This window comes from Polyodon spathula, chromosome 6 (assembly GCF_017654505.1).
Source record: "Polyodon spathula isolate WHYD16114869_AA chromosome 6, ASM1765450v1, whole genome shotgun sequence".
Taxonomy (NCBI): Eukaryota; Metazoa; Chordata; class Actinopteri; order Acipenseriformes; family Polyodontidae; genus Polyodon; species Polyodon spathula.
The window spans coordinates 41,342,451-41,359,694 of NC_054539.1; the positions used below are offsets into that span (position 1 = coordinate 41,342,451).

The 17,244-nt window shown below is 36.3% G+C and overlaps 1 protein-coding gene across 1 annotated transcript in view; it reads left to right on the forward strand.

Annotated features, from left to right (window-relative positions):
* pcnx2 (pecanex 2) overlaps nucleotides 1-17,244 on the forward strand; it is a 149,816-nt gene that overhangs the window by 68,647 nt on the left and 63,925 nt on the right. Inside the window, exons 10-19 of the mRNA XM_041252858.1 lie at nucleotides 398-540; nucleotides 2,641-2,794; nucleotides 2,889-2,921; nucleotides 6,313-6,484; nucleotides 6,829-6,939; nucleotides 7,500-7,591; nucleotides 9,512-9,621; nucleotides 10,187-10,292; nucleotides 12,796-12,888; nucleotides 13,068-13,218. Of these exons, the coding sequence (XP_041108792.1) occupies nucleotides 398-540; nucleotides 2,641-2,794; nucleotides 2,889-2,921; nucleotides 6,313-6,484; nucleotides 6,829-6,939; nucleotides 7,500-7,591; nucleotides 9,512-9,621; nucleotides 10,187-10,292; nucleotides 12,796-12,888; nucleotides 13,068-13,218 (1,165 nt within the window). The remainder of the gene's footprint in view (nucleotides 1-397; nucleotides 541-2,640; nucleotides 2,795-2,888; nucleotides 2,922-6,312; nucleotides 6,485-6,828; nucleotides 6,940-7,499; nucleotides 7,592-9,511; nucleotides 9,622-10,186; nucleotides 10,293-12,795; nucleotides 12,889-13,067; nucleotides 13,219-17,244) is intronic.

Genomic DNA, 17,244 nt, shown 5'->3' on the forward strand with positions numbered 1-17,244 from the left:
AAGGAAAATGTTTTGTCAGTTGATAGAGTTGATTGAGGTGGTATGCCGTGTCTCTGGTGGACGGCATAGTAAGGCCTTATATCTTTGATGTCCAACTCCGTGCCGTTGTGTACAGTATATACTGGATGAGGCATAATTGTTAGAACTGGAAGGTACTGTATGTGGAGGATGATATGCAAAGGAAAGATGTCTAAGACAAGGACACTCTGTGGTGTACCATTTGACCATCAGATGGATGTTCTGTTGTGTCAGCATTTAAGTAGAAAACAATGCAAAACAACAGTGTTGCACGAATTATGAATCGCCCTATATATGACCGTGCATTGAACTACCCAAGAACAAATTGCATGCCTCATTTATTCCAGTGATACTTCCTAATCTCTAATTCTTGTTATAGGAGGAGGACTCAGTGGAGGAATCTTCTGATTCTTCAACACAACAAAAGCCTGCCCGCAAACAGTACTATAAGTTCTGGGTCTTTCCTGGCAAATGGATTAAAATCTTGTATGATCGGCTTACTTTGTTGGCACTGCTGGACAGGTAAGCTGCTTTTGTTTTTGCTATGTTTTCAATTTATCCCTGATTTAAAGTTTTAATCCTTATTTGAATAATCTGCATAAGCCTTCAACCAGAAGTCAGGCAGAGAAGATCTGCAGTGTAAGTAATGCACAAGGGGCTCACATCTAATGGGAAGTTATTTATGTTCCAATCTTCAATGCAGTCCTCCTTTTAAAGCTCCTTTTTGACAAGAGTTTTCAGCTTCCAGTATTGCTACTAATGAAACTCTGTTCTTGGGTAAATAAATAGGATGCATATATACCCGCCCACAAGTTGAAGAATTGAATATGCAACAGCAAGGAAAATGTACCTTATCCATCCTACCATAATATATATAGGTATATAGTTAGCATAGTAATATATAATTTCAGTAAATATAATATGGCTTTTAGAAAATATCCGATACGTTTTGTTGTTCGTTGTTTTAAACATTTTATTTTCTACCGATAATCTTTTATAGACACGTTTTTTGCAATAAACACAACAGTTTTCTGATTAGCCTACCGGTAATTTTACATATCCAACAGAATAGAAATTTTTTTTTGCAATAGACAATAACACAGTGTTCTGATTAGCCTACCGGTAATTAGTAAATAATAATAATAATAATAATAATAATAATAATAATAATCATCTTCCACATTTACTGCTTCTCCTTGAGATGTCATCTTGTTTACAAGGAGGTCCCGGGGACATCAAGTTTCAGTATACATACACAGTATCATTCATATTATATTGAACACTAGCACAAATTAAAATAAATAAACAATATTTTGATTAAAAGTCTTATGTTATAATACCCTTAGTGACAGGGTCTTCCTCGAGTCACGCGTGTGGGTAGCCGCTGTTCAAGCATACAGAGAGACTGAGGTGGTGTTGAAACGCCGGCACAGGCGCAGGATCTGTTCTTGGGTAAATAAATAGGATGCATATATACCCGCCCACAAGTTGAAGAATTGAATATGCAACAGCAAGACAAATACAGAAAACCGTACAAAAAGTGCAAAATAAAACACAATACCCCAAATCTATCATAGGTATATATATAACGGCAGGCCTTGCAGCAGCCCCGATCACAGCGATCGCCATGCTTTTATACTGACGCTCCGCTGAGACACGCCCACCTGCCTGCTGGAACAGCTGATAAAGCTGCTGCTCCACGCAGACGGGTAATCGTCCCCAGCGGAGCGCCACAGCAGCTAAACAATTAAATCAATATTAACAATTAACAAAAAAACATACAATAAACTACATATTTCATTGTGCAAGGCTTACGCTTTGCCACATATCCTCCCGCTCAGAATGGAACCCATAGGGGTCCATTCGACAAGAATAATAAAAAAACACAAGGGTGGGTGGGAGGGAACATTAGAGCCAGGTGCAACCTCCATACCATCATACCAGACACCAGGCTCCAACGTTAGCATTGCTATAAACAATAAACATGCACACACATACAACCACTATCCATCATCTTACCAATAATTAACAACAATACCCAGAATATTACCCCCTAAATAAGTGTCCCTTCACGGGGCTCCTCTCCAGAGGATTAATAATCCCCCACAAACGACAGGTCCTCCTTCGCTGACGCTCGGCAGGCAGTTCCTCCCGCTAATCCGGGCAATCTATCCTCCTCCCTCGCCATCCTCCTTCTGCAGCTCTCGGGAACGGACCCTCCTCGGCCTCTCTGGCTCGGGCAGGATGTCTCGGCTCCTTGAGAGCGGCTCCATCCCTCTTCAGCAGTCAGGGTTACCTGCGGTCTGCCCTTGTCCCCCCCCAAAAAAATTTCAGGGGTTTGCTCCTCCTGAGGTCCCGGGGACATCAAGTTTCAGTATACATACACAGTATCATTCATATTATATTGAACACTAGCACAAATTAAAATAAATAAACAATATTTTGATTAAAAGTCTTATGTTATAATACCCTTAGTATATAAAGAGCTAGGATACACACATCTAAGAAGCAAAACATTAACAGCTGTATTTTGCAGTTAAATAATCTAGAATGATACATTTTACCTCAGTCTTGCATTCATGAGATGAAGGATTTTACGTCATGTTTGTTACTTGTAAACAGGAATCAAGACATTGTGGAAAATATGTTGGCTGTGGGTCTGGCTTTCCTTGTTGCCTTCCTCGGATTTATACTGCTGAACCATGGCTGTTTTAAAGATATATGGGTCTTCCAGTTCTGCCTTGTTATTGCAAGCTGCCAGTACTCTCTGTTAAAAGTAGGTGCTCCTATTGTTTTGTCAATGAACAATTCAATTCTTCCAAAGCCCATTGCTTTGCTAATTAACAAGTTTTTTTGCCATTGTGTTGCAGAGTGTCCAGCCAGATGCTGCATCCCCTACTCATGTAAGTGGCAGGGTTGGCTGATTTAAATCTAGTCGATTTTAATCACGGATTTATACCATGTTTTAAATCACTTTATCGTTTTTAAAAAAATAATTCATTTAACTCATTGTTTCATTTACTACCTATTTTATCTAGTTTCTTAAGGAAAAGACATGAAAAGTATGTTTTAAAAACCTTTTATTAACACAAACATCTTAAACACTTACTGTCTATAAACTAAAACTCTTAGGGCTGTATTCTGACCACAGCGCAAATGCGAGTGCAAGCGAGAACAGCGTTTGCCCCAGATTCTGTGACGCATAAAGCATGAAGTGTATATGCAAAAAAAAAAAAAAAAAAAATACTACACTGAAATGGTATGTCTTGTCCTGTTATAGAGCGCCTGCCTCATCATTAACATATTCACTGAAGTGATTCTGATTCTGATGCAGTGGAGTCCCAAATAAATAATTGAGCACTGTGTTAAGACCCGCTGAAACCAGGTTAATTTAGTGGTGCAGTCAGGAACTTTAATAACTGAACACACTGTAAAAAGCAAAGTAGTCCTAACAACTGTGTGTGTTTGGACTGATACAGAAAGAGGAAATCAAAGAAGGAAAAGGAAAAGCAAAGAGTGACTGGGATGAGTGAGGGGGATTTTTCTCTGGTGTACTCCATCACTAAATTCTTGTAGTTCACATATTGTAGTTCACATTTAGAGGTTGCTACATTGACAAATAATTTGTTTTATTTATGTATTCATTTAAGAGTGAGTAATTTAGTTTGGTATGTAACTATTCACAAACCACTATTTCCAACATCCTTAAATTTACATTTTGGAGGTACTGTAGAGCTACAACTATGGTACTACAAAAAAATTCCATAATTAAAAAAAAAAAACCCTGGTTAGTGACGAAATATTAGTGGCAGTATCTGCTTGAGAGAGGGACTGATTGGCAGGTGTGATCAGGTCAGTGTTGAGGGCAGTGGAATTCCCATTGGCAGAACAGTTGCTAGTACCATAGGATCCTATTTTCTGCCATATGGTCCTATTTTTCGTTGTTTTGTCATAATGCATTTAATATCATACATTCAAAACATCGTGCTACAATCACATTTGTGAAAAACGGCACACAACAGGCACTTCCTCCCTCATTGATCCTACGTTCCTAGCAAGACCTCTCGATTTGCTGAAAATAATTGTGAAAGCTTATAATACAAAGCGAAAGTTGTTTAATATCATATCACTGTTTACAAGTACACAACATATCATTTGTTATTAGGCTATAATGTAAATCCCTCCGTTCTTTATTTTATTGCATGCATTTTGTCGTGTTATTTTTTTATTTGTGATCTGCAATGTCTGATTTTAATGTCTTTTTTTTTTAATTGCATGCATTTTATTGCTTGTTTCTTATTTCTGTAATTTGTGATGTCTGTGTGGTCTTTATATGTTTTATTGTAAAAGAGCTTTGGGATACTATATTTTATGTAAAAAAGGCATAAGTGTTAAGCTAATATTGTCCGTTTTTTATGCTTTTGTTTTTATGGTCCTATTTTACGGCTTAGCATGCAGCAATCATATTTATTCGATTGGACGTTTGCTATTAGTGTATAGGCTATAGTGTGGTCATTTTGAGGACTTGTCTTATTTGAAAGAACTGAAAGAGTTCCTTTGCTATATTGTCCTGACTGGCTATGCTGTATTATTTTGAGAGATGTCCTGCAGTGTTGAAACCAAGCTTTTTCTATTTTGTGATATCCTCCAGTTTTAAATAATCATTGTCTAATCCTAAACATTTTCAAACCAGACATTTAGTTTATGTAAAATAGCTGTTTTTTATTTGAAATGCTTAAACATTTTTTTGAGTGAATAGTCCAATTGTTTTCCAAATGGTTTCATGTGGATACATCCTGTATTAACATTTTTGAAAATCCAGTATTGCACCGAATATAGCCTTGCAGCCAAATAAAGATTTCACAAGAACAGGCAAGGATAGTCTTCTTAGTTTAGAGAGTGAGAGTCATTTTCTTTATTCTGAGCTGGGAACCTTCCATGGAAAATCGACCCAACAGAGCGTTGGGCAGCATTTTCCAGTTCAGCATCTTCTCCTGTTAATTGAAATTATTATACTGATTACTGGTAACCTAAAACGTAGTTCCAATCTTCACATAATATAATTCTTTACATGCAAAGAAACATTTTCCCATCCAACTAACAGTATGATTTTTCAAGCAAGTAGGTAATTTATTTGCAAGTTCACTACAATCCAACACAGTTTCAGAAAGCTGAAATTGATTAAAAATGATCTCCAACCCTCCATGGGGCAAGAACGCTTGTCCAGTCTAGCCATTTTATCCAACTCTCTGAACTATGACCATGTCATCAATGACTTTGCATCACTGAAGGCAAGAAAAGTACATTTGTAGGCTCTATTGGTGCATTCCATTGGACATTTGCAAAGATTTGGAATCATTTTTTAAATGTATTTATTTATTCGCTGACTGCAAGTGCAGGGTGGGGGGTTTTGGATTTATATCTCGCACAGGCTCCATCAGTGATCGGTACGATGCTGATCAAGGTTAATGCTTAGGTGTTAATCTCTAGTCTCTTGAGCTGGAGAACTCATTTTTCATAAAGATAGCCATGCTTCCTCTTGCTTATAATAATATTCTCGTAGATTTATAGCTTCAGTTCAAACAGACACTGCCATTCATCTGTGCCTCAGGCATAGTGACACATTTTGGTTTGTGATGGATGCAGTATAGTTAAAGTTTATTTTTTTAACACAAGTTATTAAAAATATGCTGTAAAAAACAAGTGAAAGGTCAGGGCAGTAATTGGTAAAAGTAGTTTAGAGAAGGGAGAAGTTTAACCTCCCTTTGTCTCATTTCATTAGGTTTTTAGTTGAATTATAAAATAAAATACATATAAATAAAATATTATTGGTATTATTACTGAATGGTGTTGACATTTTCACCCCAAAAAACTAGATTCTGAATCTGTAAAAGGAAAAAAAAAATCTTATGACACAAAACTTTAAATAAACAGTTATGTACCAGTATGTTAGGTGTTTTTTTTTTTTTTGGGGGGGGGGGGGGGTTTGGCTATGGGGAGCTTGTAATTTTATTGGTTAGCTTAAGTTGATCAAATTGTGACCCTGTAACTTTGGTGGGGTTACATTTTTACATATTTAGTGTGGGGTGAAACTCTTTACTGTGAGGTATTTGTGCCCCACAACCCCATTTATAAAAAGGGTGTCTGCACATACCCTAATTAGTTATTACTAGTGTCCTAACATTTATGATTCTTTTCACAAAAATGGTACTCTTCTGAAATCTGTTCTGTTATTCATAAATATAACAATGGACATATTTAGCAGATTTAATCTTGTTTTCTGTTTGTTTCTAGGGACATAATCAAATTATAGCCTACAGCAGACCAGCCTATTTTTGTATTTTCTGTGGCCTTATTTGGTTACTTGACCTGGGTTTGAAAAGAGATGACCTTCCAGCGTCTACAGTGTATGGAGTCAGAATAGTTTCACCAGAGTCTCTTAAATATGTCAGAGATCTTTTAATAGGTGAGTCCTCCCATTATGTACAGTACAGTTTTATTTTTTTTTCAAATTCTATACTTGCTTAAAAAAAACAACAAAACACGTTGTCCTAAAAAAGCAGTGTAACAAAGTCTGAGGTTAAAACATGTCAAATGTGAAATATTAATGAGCGTCAATTTCTTAGTGGGTTTAATCTTATTTCTTTAAATTATGTGTATGGTAATGCTTTATTAATAGGGCCCATCATATGTGAGTATGTTGCAAGCCTAATATACTTGCTGAATATGCTTATTGTACATTCAGTTTAGTACTTATTTTAAACAATAATAACCTATTTATTATTTCTTTTTTTTTTTAATTTATTACAGCATTTACATATTGTTTTCCAATAGCATTTCTACTGGGACTTCTCCCCCAAATCAGCACTTTTTTTATTTATCTTTTGGAGCAAATAGATATGCATTTTTTTGGAGGAGCTGGTATGTACATCTTTTTCAATTTCTTGAAGTTAATGCTTAGGCAGGGCTTTCTCTAATTTCATCCATAACTAGACAACAATCAATAGTGCTAAATTTAGAAATAATAAAGGAAAATGTGTAGCCTTTCGACAAGTCTGTTTAAAGAAGTCTTTTGAAGACATTAAAAAATACTTGTTGTCAAAACATTTTTCATTTCATTTATTTAATTTCTTTTAGTATTTTTTTGTGAATTCCCTTTGGGTCTTGTTGGTTATTCTATCCAGCCTCTTTTGTGGAATAACGACAAGCAGTATCCTCTGGTCCATTTTGAGAATATTAGGCATGTTGGTGGGATGGATTCCTGGGGAACTTGCATTTAGTATATCCCCACTGTACTGTGGTTAAAGCTTGTATTATCTTCACTGGTCTTCTTTGAAAGATGGCTTGGTTTCACTAAGTTTCACTGGCTGCAGACATTGTGTGTATATTGTGTATATATATATTATGCAATATAATTGTATAGTCAATGAACCCTCAAAATAACTACAAAAATAGTAACAATATTCTTTTCCCTCTTTTAGCTGCCACAGGACTTCCCTCGGCATTTTACAGCATATTACGTAGTTTGATAGCTGTGGTGGCACTGTATGGTTTTTGTATTGGAGCACTGAAGGTACAAGTTCTCAATGATACGTTTGTCTGTTTGTATAACTAAGTCTCCTTTGTTTACATGATCAAAGTCAGAGGTGGACTTCTTTTTAACATAAAAACATTAATAGGAATTTATTTATTAAATATATTTAACACCAGATTAGCATACTTCCTGCTTTACCTGTTATACTATGTGTAAATGTTTTACTGGATCTTGTTTTGGAATCTATTTTGCATTCATTAAAATATTAAGACAATATGACTGGGGGAATTGTCCTATTCCAAATTATGCTGCATTACTAAGCAGATTCCGAGGAAAGTAATTCTCCTAATTCAGACGATTAATTTAAGTTTAAACATTTCACTTGAGGGTAAATACCCCACTCGGCCCCTTTGGGGCTTATTGGTTATTTGGCCAACCTCATCCGTGGAATAACTGCATATGATGTCCTCTATATATTTAATAATTTGGGGGGTTTCTGTGTTGGCCAACATACCAGACTGGCAAAATGTGCATACATGTATTGCCAGTTGGAATTACTATAGTATGAGCCATATGCTCTAAGTAAAGATACAGGTTTAGGTCATACATAACAGTCAATAATGCATGTTGCATTAGTGGTTTGACCTGGTTTTACTACTGGAACCAGAAATCACAACCAACTGTGTTTGAGATTTAGAGAACATAGTGCTCTATTCTCAAAACATTGAATTCTACACATTACTTTAAAATAAAACAAAAATGAGAATAAAAAGACTAGTTTCATCTGCGCTCTCTCTGAGTTGTTTACTTCTACATTTGTAGCATTGGCATGGACTTTTCTCCTTTACAAAAATAGGAGTACAGTGCAGTCTGGAGTAAAAGGATAACCCTTTGATATCAGGCCCCAGCTAAAGCAAAATATCACCACCTGCAATTCTATCACTGTGTTTCCTGCCAGATCCCCAGAGATACAATTCCCAAGTGAAAAACCTTCTGCAGCATCAGACTGGAGAAAACAGAAAACCCTGTCTGTTATCTCAAATGAAGTAATGAATATTTAAAATGATAGCAAGTGAACAGATGGCGCTGCAGATTCAATTACAGTTAACTGATTTTTGTTCTCTCACCAACGTTGGGGAATTAACTCCAATCAAAGGGTATTCTTCAAGGGATGGCTGATTTAGATGGATGCAGCTTAAGATGCATTTTTTCTGCTTTGATCAAATCAACTGCTTGGTGTAGTACTTTAATGTTTAATGTTCATGGCAGATCTAATACCATACTGTATAAGCCCTTCAACCAGTAAGGAGACAGATTTTACCGTTTTACCCCAGTACACTTGTGTATTAAATATCTTCATACACCATGATAATTGGTCCCTCTTCAAAGAACAAAGGTTTATAAGTGGCAAAAATAAAATATTTACTATTTTACCTACCATGGGATATATTTAAACTTGAAATAAAACAAACAAAATAATAATGTCAGCACCATCTTTAAACAATATCATAATTTAACATGTATCACATCTCATAATACTGAACAACATGTTGAGGACTGACATTGTTTAAAGATGGCGTTCACATTAAATAAGGGATGCAAAGTAGAACAAAATGTGCAAAATTTCACAGATGGGCTTACAGAGGATTTAATGCACTTTAATATGCAATAGTTTATTTCTACAAAGATGCCCAATGGTCGTTCCAGTAAAGGTAAAACAACTTCCCTATTACAGTAAATATTTTGTTGTTTTATTATAAAGCTGAATCTACTTTAATTCATTTTTGACCATCACTTGTAGGCAAAATTACTTTGTGCAGAAGATTTTAATGAGCCCACATGTACCCAAAATGCAGTTGATGTTCTATGAATGTAGAAAGACTCGAGAAAGGGTTTTCAATATCCCTTTGCAGCCCTTTCCTTCAAACTAAAGTGAGTAATATGTATGCTTCTTTTTAGGAACCATGGGATGAACAGCATATACCAGCACTGTTTTCTGCCTTCTGTGGCCTTTTAGTTGTATTTTCATATCACCTTAGTCGACAAAGCAGTGACCCTTCTGTGCTGCTGTAAGTTTATGCATGTTAATATTGGTGGCTTTGTTTTACAGTATATGTTTCTGTTGTTTTGGTTTTTTCTATGTTTCATTTCTGAACAAATCAAACAGAATAATAGTGAGAATCTAATTTAAATGTATGTTTGTTACACACAAAAAATGTCTTATTTAGCAGAGTTCACATTTTCTGCAACTTTATTTTATTAATTGCAGTTGAATAACAACACTTCTAAGGTAATTTCAGCTCATGTAGACCAATGGCTTACGTCAATTCATAATTTTTGTTGGAACATTATACTGTCGGTAATACATTCACACAACCCTGGAACTTTGTCTCCATCTCACGTGGTTCATGTATCAGCCACAAAAGGTAGAAACACCTCCTCAGAATGTGCTCCACATGAGCTGCAATGAGTCGTGGAATTAATATTTGCCTTTAATAAATAATATTGGCTAAATAAATGAATTGCAAAATATTGTACCTGTTTTGGATGTGGGTGCCTCAAATTTATTAAACAGTAAAATAAGCACATTGACATTAGCATGTTGCAGGACTCTACAGGTTTTTGTATTTACAGGTCACTGATTCAATCAAAATTTATGCCTGACCTTAAAGGCCCCAATGATGAAGATCCTTTGTTGGAAAACAGTGACCCTCTTCCTGAGAAACTCAAGAACTCAGTGGTAAGATGTTTATAATGATCATATAAACTCTTCTCTCATAGTGGTGCACAGCGAAGACCATTGTTTAATTAATAACCTCTAAAACCTTATGAGGAATGGCTGTTCTATTGCGTTTAAAGAAACTGTGGTGGAAGTCGATTTTGTTAGCTTTGGTACAGTTTTTACAGCTCCCCCTTATCACAATGAATTACTCTCAACAGTCTCTTACAGTATAACACTATAGAGCCAACCCTATGAGCCTTTTTGTTCTAAAATATGAATGGATAACCTTGGCTGTTCTGGTCCGTTGTAGGACTTAGCTCCAACAGGTATTTTATTATTTTATTAACCCTGTTGAAGATGAATGCAAAGACCTTGCTGGAATAAAATCTACTTTTTCAGAATACTGACAGCTATAATATGAAATCTATAGTTGTGGTGAGGGGTCTATACTGTTTGTTTACACAAGAGAGTTCATATGACTTTGTCATATGTTATTTTACATGTTGCCGGATCTTATTTTAGACTGCAGTTGTATAATCATTGGGCAAATCACGTTGTTTATATGGAACCCATTCATTGCTAATTATTGACAATTATTATCATTGAAAACCAACACCTGATGATAATTGTAGAATAAATAAATATATAGTCATCAAGTGCTGACAAATTAAAGGAGAAACTACGTGAAAATAACAGAAAGACTGTGTTGGCTATTATTGACAAACGCAGGAGAACAGGAACTACTGCAACTAGCTCCAGGTGTGGAAGACTGAGGCAAAGTGCCCGCCCCTGTGTTTATTTTGTGTTATGTTTTAATGTTGGTGTATAGTCATCGGTACACGGGATATAAACGGGTCTGTGTAACACAAGTGTTTAAAATGTATATTTGTATTTAGACACAAGGATTGCATAGCACTTCACGTGCAAGTAAAAAGTAATAATATGTGAGCACAGGGAATTGCACTTTATTAATTCATGTGCAGTTGTACCGCGACTCCAATTGAATGATTGATTAGCAATCGAGTCACGGTACAGCTGCATAAAAGCAGCATGTTTTCACCCACTCGGGGTTGTGTGCTCGGTGAGTGGAGGACGGGATTGGAGACTGAGGTAATACGAATAATAATAGTAGTCGTAGTAGTAAAATATCTGCTCACCGTGTTTTGTTTAGTCCGTTTTGTTTGTCTGTTTATTTTGGCGAATGTGCCGTGTCCTGTTTTTGTTTGTTGCAGCCGTTTATTTTATGTCTGTCTGTTCATTCATTAAATGCTGAGCGGGACCATTCGCTCAGCTCCACCAAACTCCACCTCTCTTGTTGTTTATTTCCTGTTTCTGGTCTGACGTCACCCACTCTGGTCGTCTTTGTGACAAAGACCAAGAAAGATTTCTGCAGATTCTGGAAGAAGCCCAGCAAAATCCTGGGATTACTGCTAGAGATTTGACACAATAATTGACAGAAGACGGTCAAGAAATTCACAAACAATTCAGTAATACCTTAACAAGATGAATGTTCATGGGCGAAAACCACGATGCAAACCTATGTTAAAAACATTACACAAAAGAAAGCGATTGGAGTTTATCATTGAATACTTGAAGAAGCCTGATGATTTATTCAACCAAAGTTTACAGTCAGACGAATCCAAAAATTCTTCCTCAGGCACTGGCAACTTTTGTTTTGTAGAAGGATCAATGAATGCTGCACTCTCATTTGTTACCCAGTGATAGAAGACTTATTGGATGGAAGTTTGTATTCCAATAGGATGATGAACCTAAGCATTCTTTGGATTGCAAAAGAATGTCTGAAAAAAGGAAGAGTAGAGTTATGGATTGGCCATCTCAGTCCCTAGACTTGAATTCCATTGAGATTTTGTGGTGACTTGAAGGCTGCTGTTGCAAAAAGAAAACCAAAGTCAATTGCAGAACTCAAAGCTGTATGTGTTGAAGAATGGGAAAAATATATCTGGAAAGATGCCAGGAACTGGTTTCAAAATACAAAAAAAGACAGCAAGCTGTAAAGGAAGCAAAGGGTGGGCACACAAGATACTAATGTAAGGGAGCCCAAATACTTTTGTTAAAGCATGAAATTCATTTTTGCGTGTTATTTTTCATTTTTCACATGTTTGGTTATAATTTGTTGTTTTATTATAAAACTGAATCTCGAATTAATATCATTCAATAGAACAATTAGAAATTATAGAAATCATTTTCATTGTGGTTTTTCTCATTGTTTTTAAACTGCCCAAATACTTGTGACTGTATGTATGTATGTTACTTCAGAGTAAATGTAATAAATCACTAATCTTTTAGAAAAATCAGCTTATTTTGAGCATCATTAAAATCTGTTAATTGTACAAAAGGTTGCATTCATCTGCCTAAAGTACACTTAATTTTCCAATATGGAAGATACAAACATTGTGGTATGTGTATTTTCATTTTTTATCTAATTTGTTTAATGGAAATTAGTGAACGAAATAGTAATGCCAAATAATTAACATGTTGTTTTTTTTTCCCCTCCTTACAGAGAGAAATACTGAATTCTGATCTGGTTGTGTGCACAGCTGCTGTTGTTATAACTTTTGCTATAAGTGCCAGCACTGTGTTTTTGTCCCTAAAGGTTTGTTTTCATGATCTCCTACTAGATTTATAAATCAAGAGTAGATCCTATAATAAAACAAAACAAAATATTGCGATTCTCATGCTGTACGCAGTTATTAACTCACCATTTATTGTTGAAGAAGATTGTTTTTAGTTTGCAATAATTTTTATTTATTTATTTATTTATTTTTTTAACAGCCATTTGTCAGCATCGTGCTGTACACCTTAGCAGGGACTGTTGGGTTTGTTGCACACTATCTGATTCCTCAGCTACGAAAACATCACCCTTGGCTCTGGATATCACACCCTATTCTTAAAAGCAAAGAATACAAACAGTATGAACCTCAAGGTAAGTAGTGCATTGGTACACTGTATCATCGATATATGTGCAGCATGCCTTGAGGTTCTAGTTAATGAAACATATTCTTATTGAAGTCATTTCTAGTGTTTTGTAATTTATGATTAATTTAATTTAATATTAATGGAAATAATAATTGCTTTTTTTCATTAGTGCCTAGCCTAGTATAGAGTCATTTAAGCTCAAGGGCGGTCGCTTGATTTCTATTTAAGTGACATGTTAATTACTAGACGACACATTTGTCTACTTGACTTACACTGTCTGACAATTTATTAGGACCTTATGGCAGGGTGCCCCACCCCTGTGCGTTTTTTTGTGTTTTATATTTTATGTGGGTTTATGTCTTGGTGCACGGGGTATAATGTGGGCTAGTGATTTAAAATATATATGTGTATTGAACAATCACTTCAAGTGCTAATGTGCTGTTTTCTTTTGTGTGCAGTGTTTTATTTTGTTCAATCTTTTTATTTATAATAAACCGGCACAACAGCACATTGCTACCCTAGTGCTGTCTATGTGTCCATCTCTTCCGAGTCTGACATCACCACCAGTCAGCCTGGTCACATATTGTGTCAGAAAGTGGGAAACAGCGCTTCTCCACAGACTCAGGCCAGGAACGGTACTGTGGGTACACAAGGTTTTTTTCTTTTTGAAGAAAGGAGGAGGTGGAGAAGTATATGGAGCGGTGGCATGCGCATTAGGGGAAGTTGAAGGAAAGAGGGGCTCCGTGGTGCCTCGCCTGTCTGGAGTATGGGCACCTCCCGGGCGTGTGCCCCAACGAAGACTCCTTCTTCATGAAAGCCTTCAGTCGGGGTGAGGTGGACACCATGGAAGAATAGATCTGTCTGAAGGCCATACCATCTCCACAGACGGACCAGGTCACCTGCCTCACCCGTTTAAAAGGGGAAGAGTGGTGCTTTGCTGTTGGTGAGATTAGGCGCGTATCACCCGACCAACCTTCTCCATGGCAGGAGGTGGAACTGCTGGTCCCAAGGAGGAAGAAGGGGAGGAGCATCTGTTGTTAGCTGCTTGGGGCCACAGCTGTTTCTCTTTGTTGATGCACTAATGTCTCGGGCCAGCATACCAACATGATTGTCCTTGCTACTATGAAACCTGCTCGATGTGCTCCCATTATCGTACCTCTTCGGAATTCTGCTATTTATAACACACTGTTTGCAACAGTGGCGCTCCCACAGCTTTCTGGTGCTGAATAGATCACGTGACACATCACATGATCAACTTAATTTGAGATGCAATCCAGTCAAATCCAGTAAGGTTACAGGTCTTAACAGTGTCAAAGCTGTGTAATTTTTCCTATAAATATTCCTCATTAATTTACTGCAAGAAAAACATCTTCCTTATGAGCCAAGGAAATGAGACACCCTGAAAGTACCTGTACAATCAAATATTTTTTTAAATCGAATGTTGATTGATTTTGGATATGTTACTTACATACCAAAATGTTGTTTTACATTAGTAATTCAATACAGAACAAATTATTGATTTCAATCTTAAACACAAATTAGACATTAACTCTATCCATAGACTCATGGTCTCATCCCCATTTGTTGAAGTTATGAACTTTATGAGCGATAATGAGCTGTCAGTCTAATCTCACGCCTCTGAGCCCGAGAGAACAGACATGCAGTGCTGGATAGGAGGAGGGGAGTAAACCAAGTGAGCATCAACACAGTTAAAAACAGCTGACCTTAAAGAGAAAGTAGCTTGGAATTCCATTTTCTTTTTCTTTACTACCCCTTACCTTTTAAGGTGTTTGCTATCATTCTAATTGCAATTACTGGAGTACCATTTTTTTGTTTTGATAAGTGTGTAATGGTGCCTTCATCTGAGTTCAGGAACTCCTCTTCGGTTATAGTTACCTGCCATAGATATAAATAGTCTAGGCTACATCAGCCAGAGTGTCTTTTAAAAAGTAAGAGTCAGCGCCATTAAGGATCTCCCACTTTGCAAACAAGTTTGTTTTTATAGCAATACACTGCACTAGATAGCATTGATATGAAGACTTTGACTGGACTAGCCTACAGTACATATATTTATGGCAGGCAACTAGAACTGAAGCGGCTGCAGAATTCATAGTCTAAGCATCTTAACACATCAAAAAATGAACTGAGGAATTGCTGTAATAGCCACTACAATGTTTTATGATTGCGTGACTTATACTATGTTTATAAGTGTTCGGTGGCTACCTCTAATCACTCTTTGTATGACAAACCAGCAAAGAAATACTCTTTCAACTTGATTAGAGGTAGCCATCAAACGTTATAAATATACAATGTAACCATTAACATTTTCCCCTACTGGATGTAAAAATACGACATTGTGGCAAAGAGGGCAAGAGTGGTATTTCTTACATCCAGTAGGGACGGCGTGCTGCAGGGGGCATGTGACACTTTGGCGTACCTGATGTACTGATTCAGACTGCTCCTTGAGACCACAGGGTTAACTGAGTATCAGTGAGCTATCAGGATGTTACACAACATGCATCTAGACAATATGAAGAACACATTAGTGAAGAGAACTTAAGTTATAAAATGGCTTGGATGAATTAAGTGATTGGCTGAACAAGATCACATGACCGTGCAGTAATAATTTTCTTACCGCACGGCTATGACATCATAGACCAACTTACTTACCTGATCTATTAATATTACTATGCCTTAATAGTAACAATTATCTAAACAGTGTTTATGTAGGTAAAAATGTCAGCATACAACTGAAACAGCATTTAAATCCCTGAACAGTTTTTTTTTTTCATCTCTGTCACTAAGAATTACAGAAAAACTGGCAAATATACTGTGGTATTTATTTAGTCAGAGAACAGAATAAAGAAAACTCAGACAAGCAGTAGCAGTAACACTATTCAAAAGCCATTTGAGAAATCACCACGCAAGTCTCACTCAGCATGTAATATATGCAGCAGCGGCATCTACTTATTAAACTAAATATCGCCTTGTAAAACTGACTAGCGAGTATGCAGTGTTTAAATTAGACATATCTCACCACTACCCTCCGATTTCAGAAACATATTTAAAACAAATTCTCTCCTGCTCTCTGCTGACACAACCATTGGGCTTTTAAACAAGATTGGATTCGGCATAGAATTCTATTGTGCTCGCCATGGACGGGAAGGACTGAAGCACTGCGCAAACTGACACGGAAGTCGTTTAGTCCACATATCATCTAATGCTGGTTTACAATCTAGGGAAATTATGCCGGTTACCGGCCATCAGTGTGAAAACAAATTATTGGTCAGCTTCTCTTGAAGACCTCAAAGCCTGAAAAGGATCATTTTCTACAAAAAGAAAAAAAAAAAACGCTTGCAAGCCCCTCCCTCGAGTGCCAATGCAGTGCAGTGTTTGGCTGTTCCATGAGTACTCCCTCAGATGTGGGAAATCAGTCTGCTTTCAATTCACGAATATCATTTCATCTTAAAAATTTTACTATAAATGGCGGTGTTCAATATAATGTCATGGCAAATGAAAAAAAAAATACAAAATATTTGTTACAATCAAACAGTCTTCAGGGACTATTTTTTCTCAGTGGAAGGATACATAATATATTTCTTATTTTTTTCCTTAAAAAAGCTATTTTGTGTAATTTATTTTTTATTTTTTTAAATGTAGTCATTTTATACATGAAATAACCCACTCCAGGGTGTGGGTAAGCCAATTCTTACTGCATTTCCTCGGTGGTTGAAGGAATTGTCTTACCGCACACCGTGTCGTACGTTATTTCTTACATATTTCATACCCTGTAGGGAGAAACTATACCTTATTGTTACTCTGTCTGAACTTCAGAAAACTTTATCTAAAAAAAAAATTTGCATCACCTAGAATTTTAGGATTGAGAGATAAGAAAAAAAAAAGATATGAACATAATTTAGAAATTTTATTTAACATCATATACTCAAATAAACTACAAAATTATATAGCAGAAGTCTACCGGAAGCCATAATAGTTGTACAATATTTCATGTTTGATTTTGAAATGTCACGTT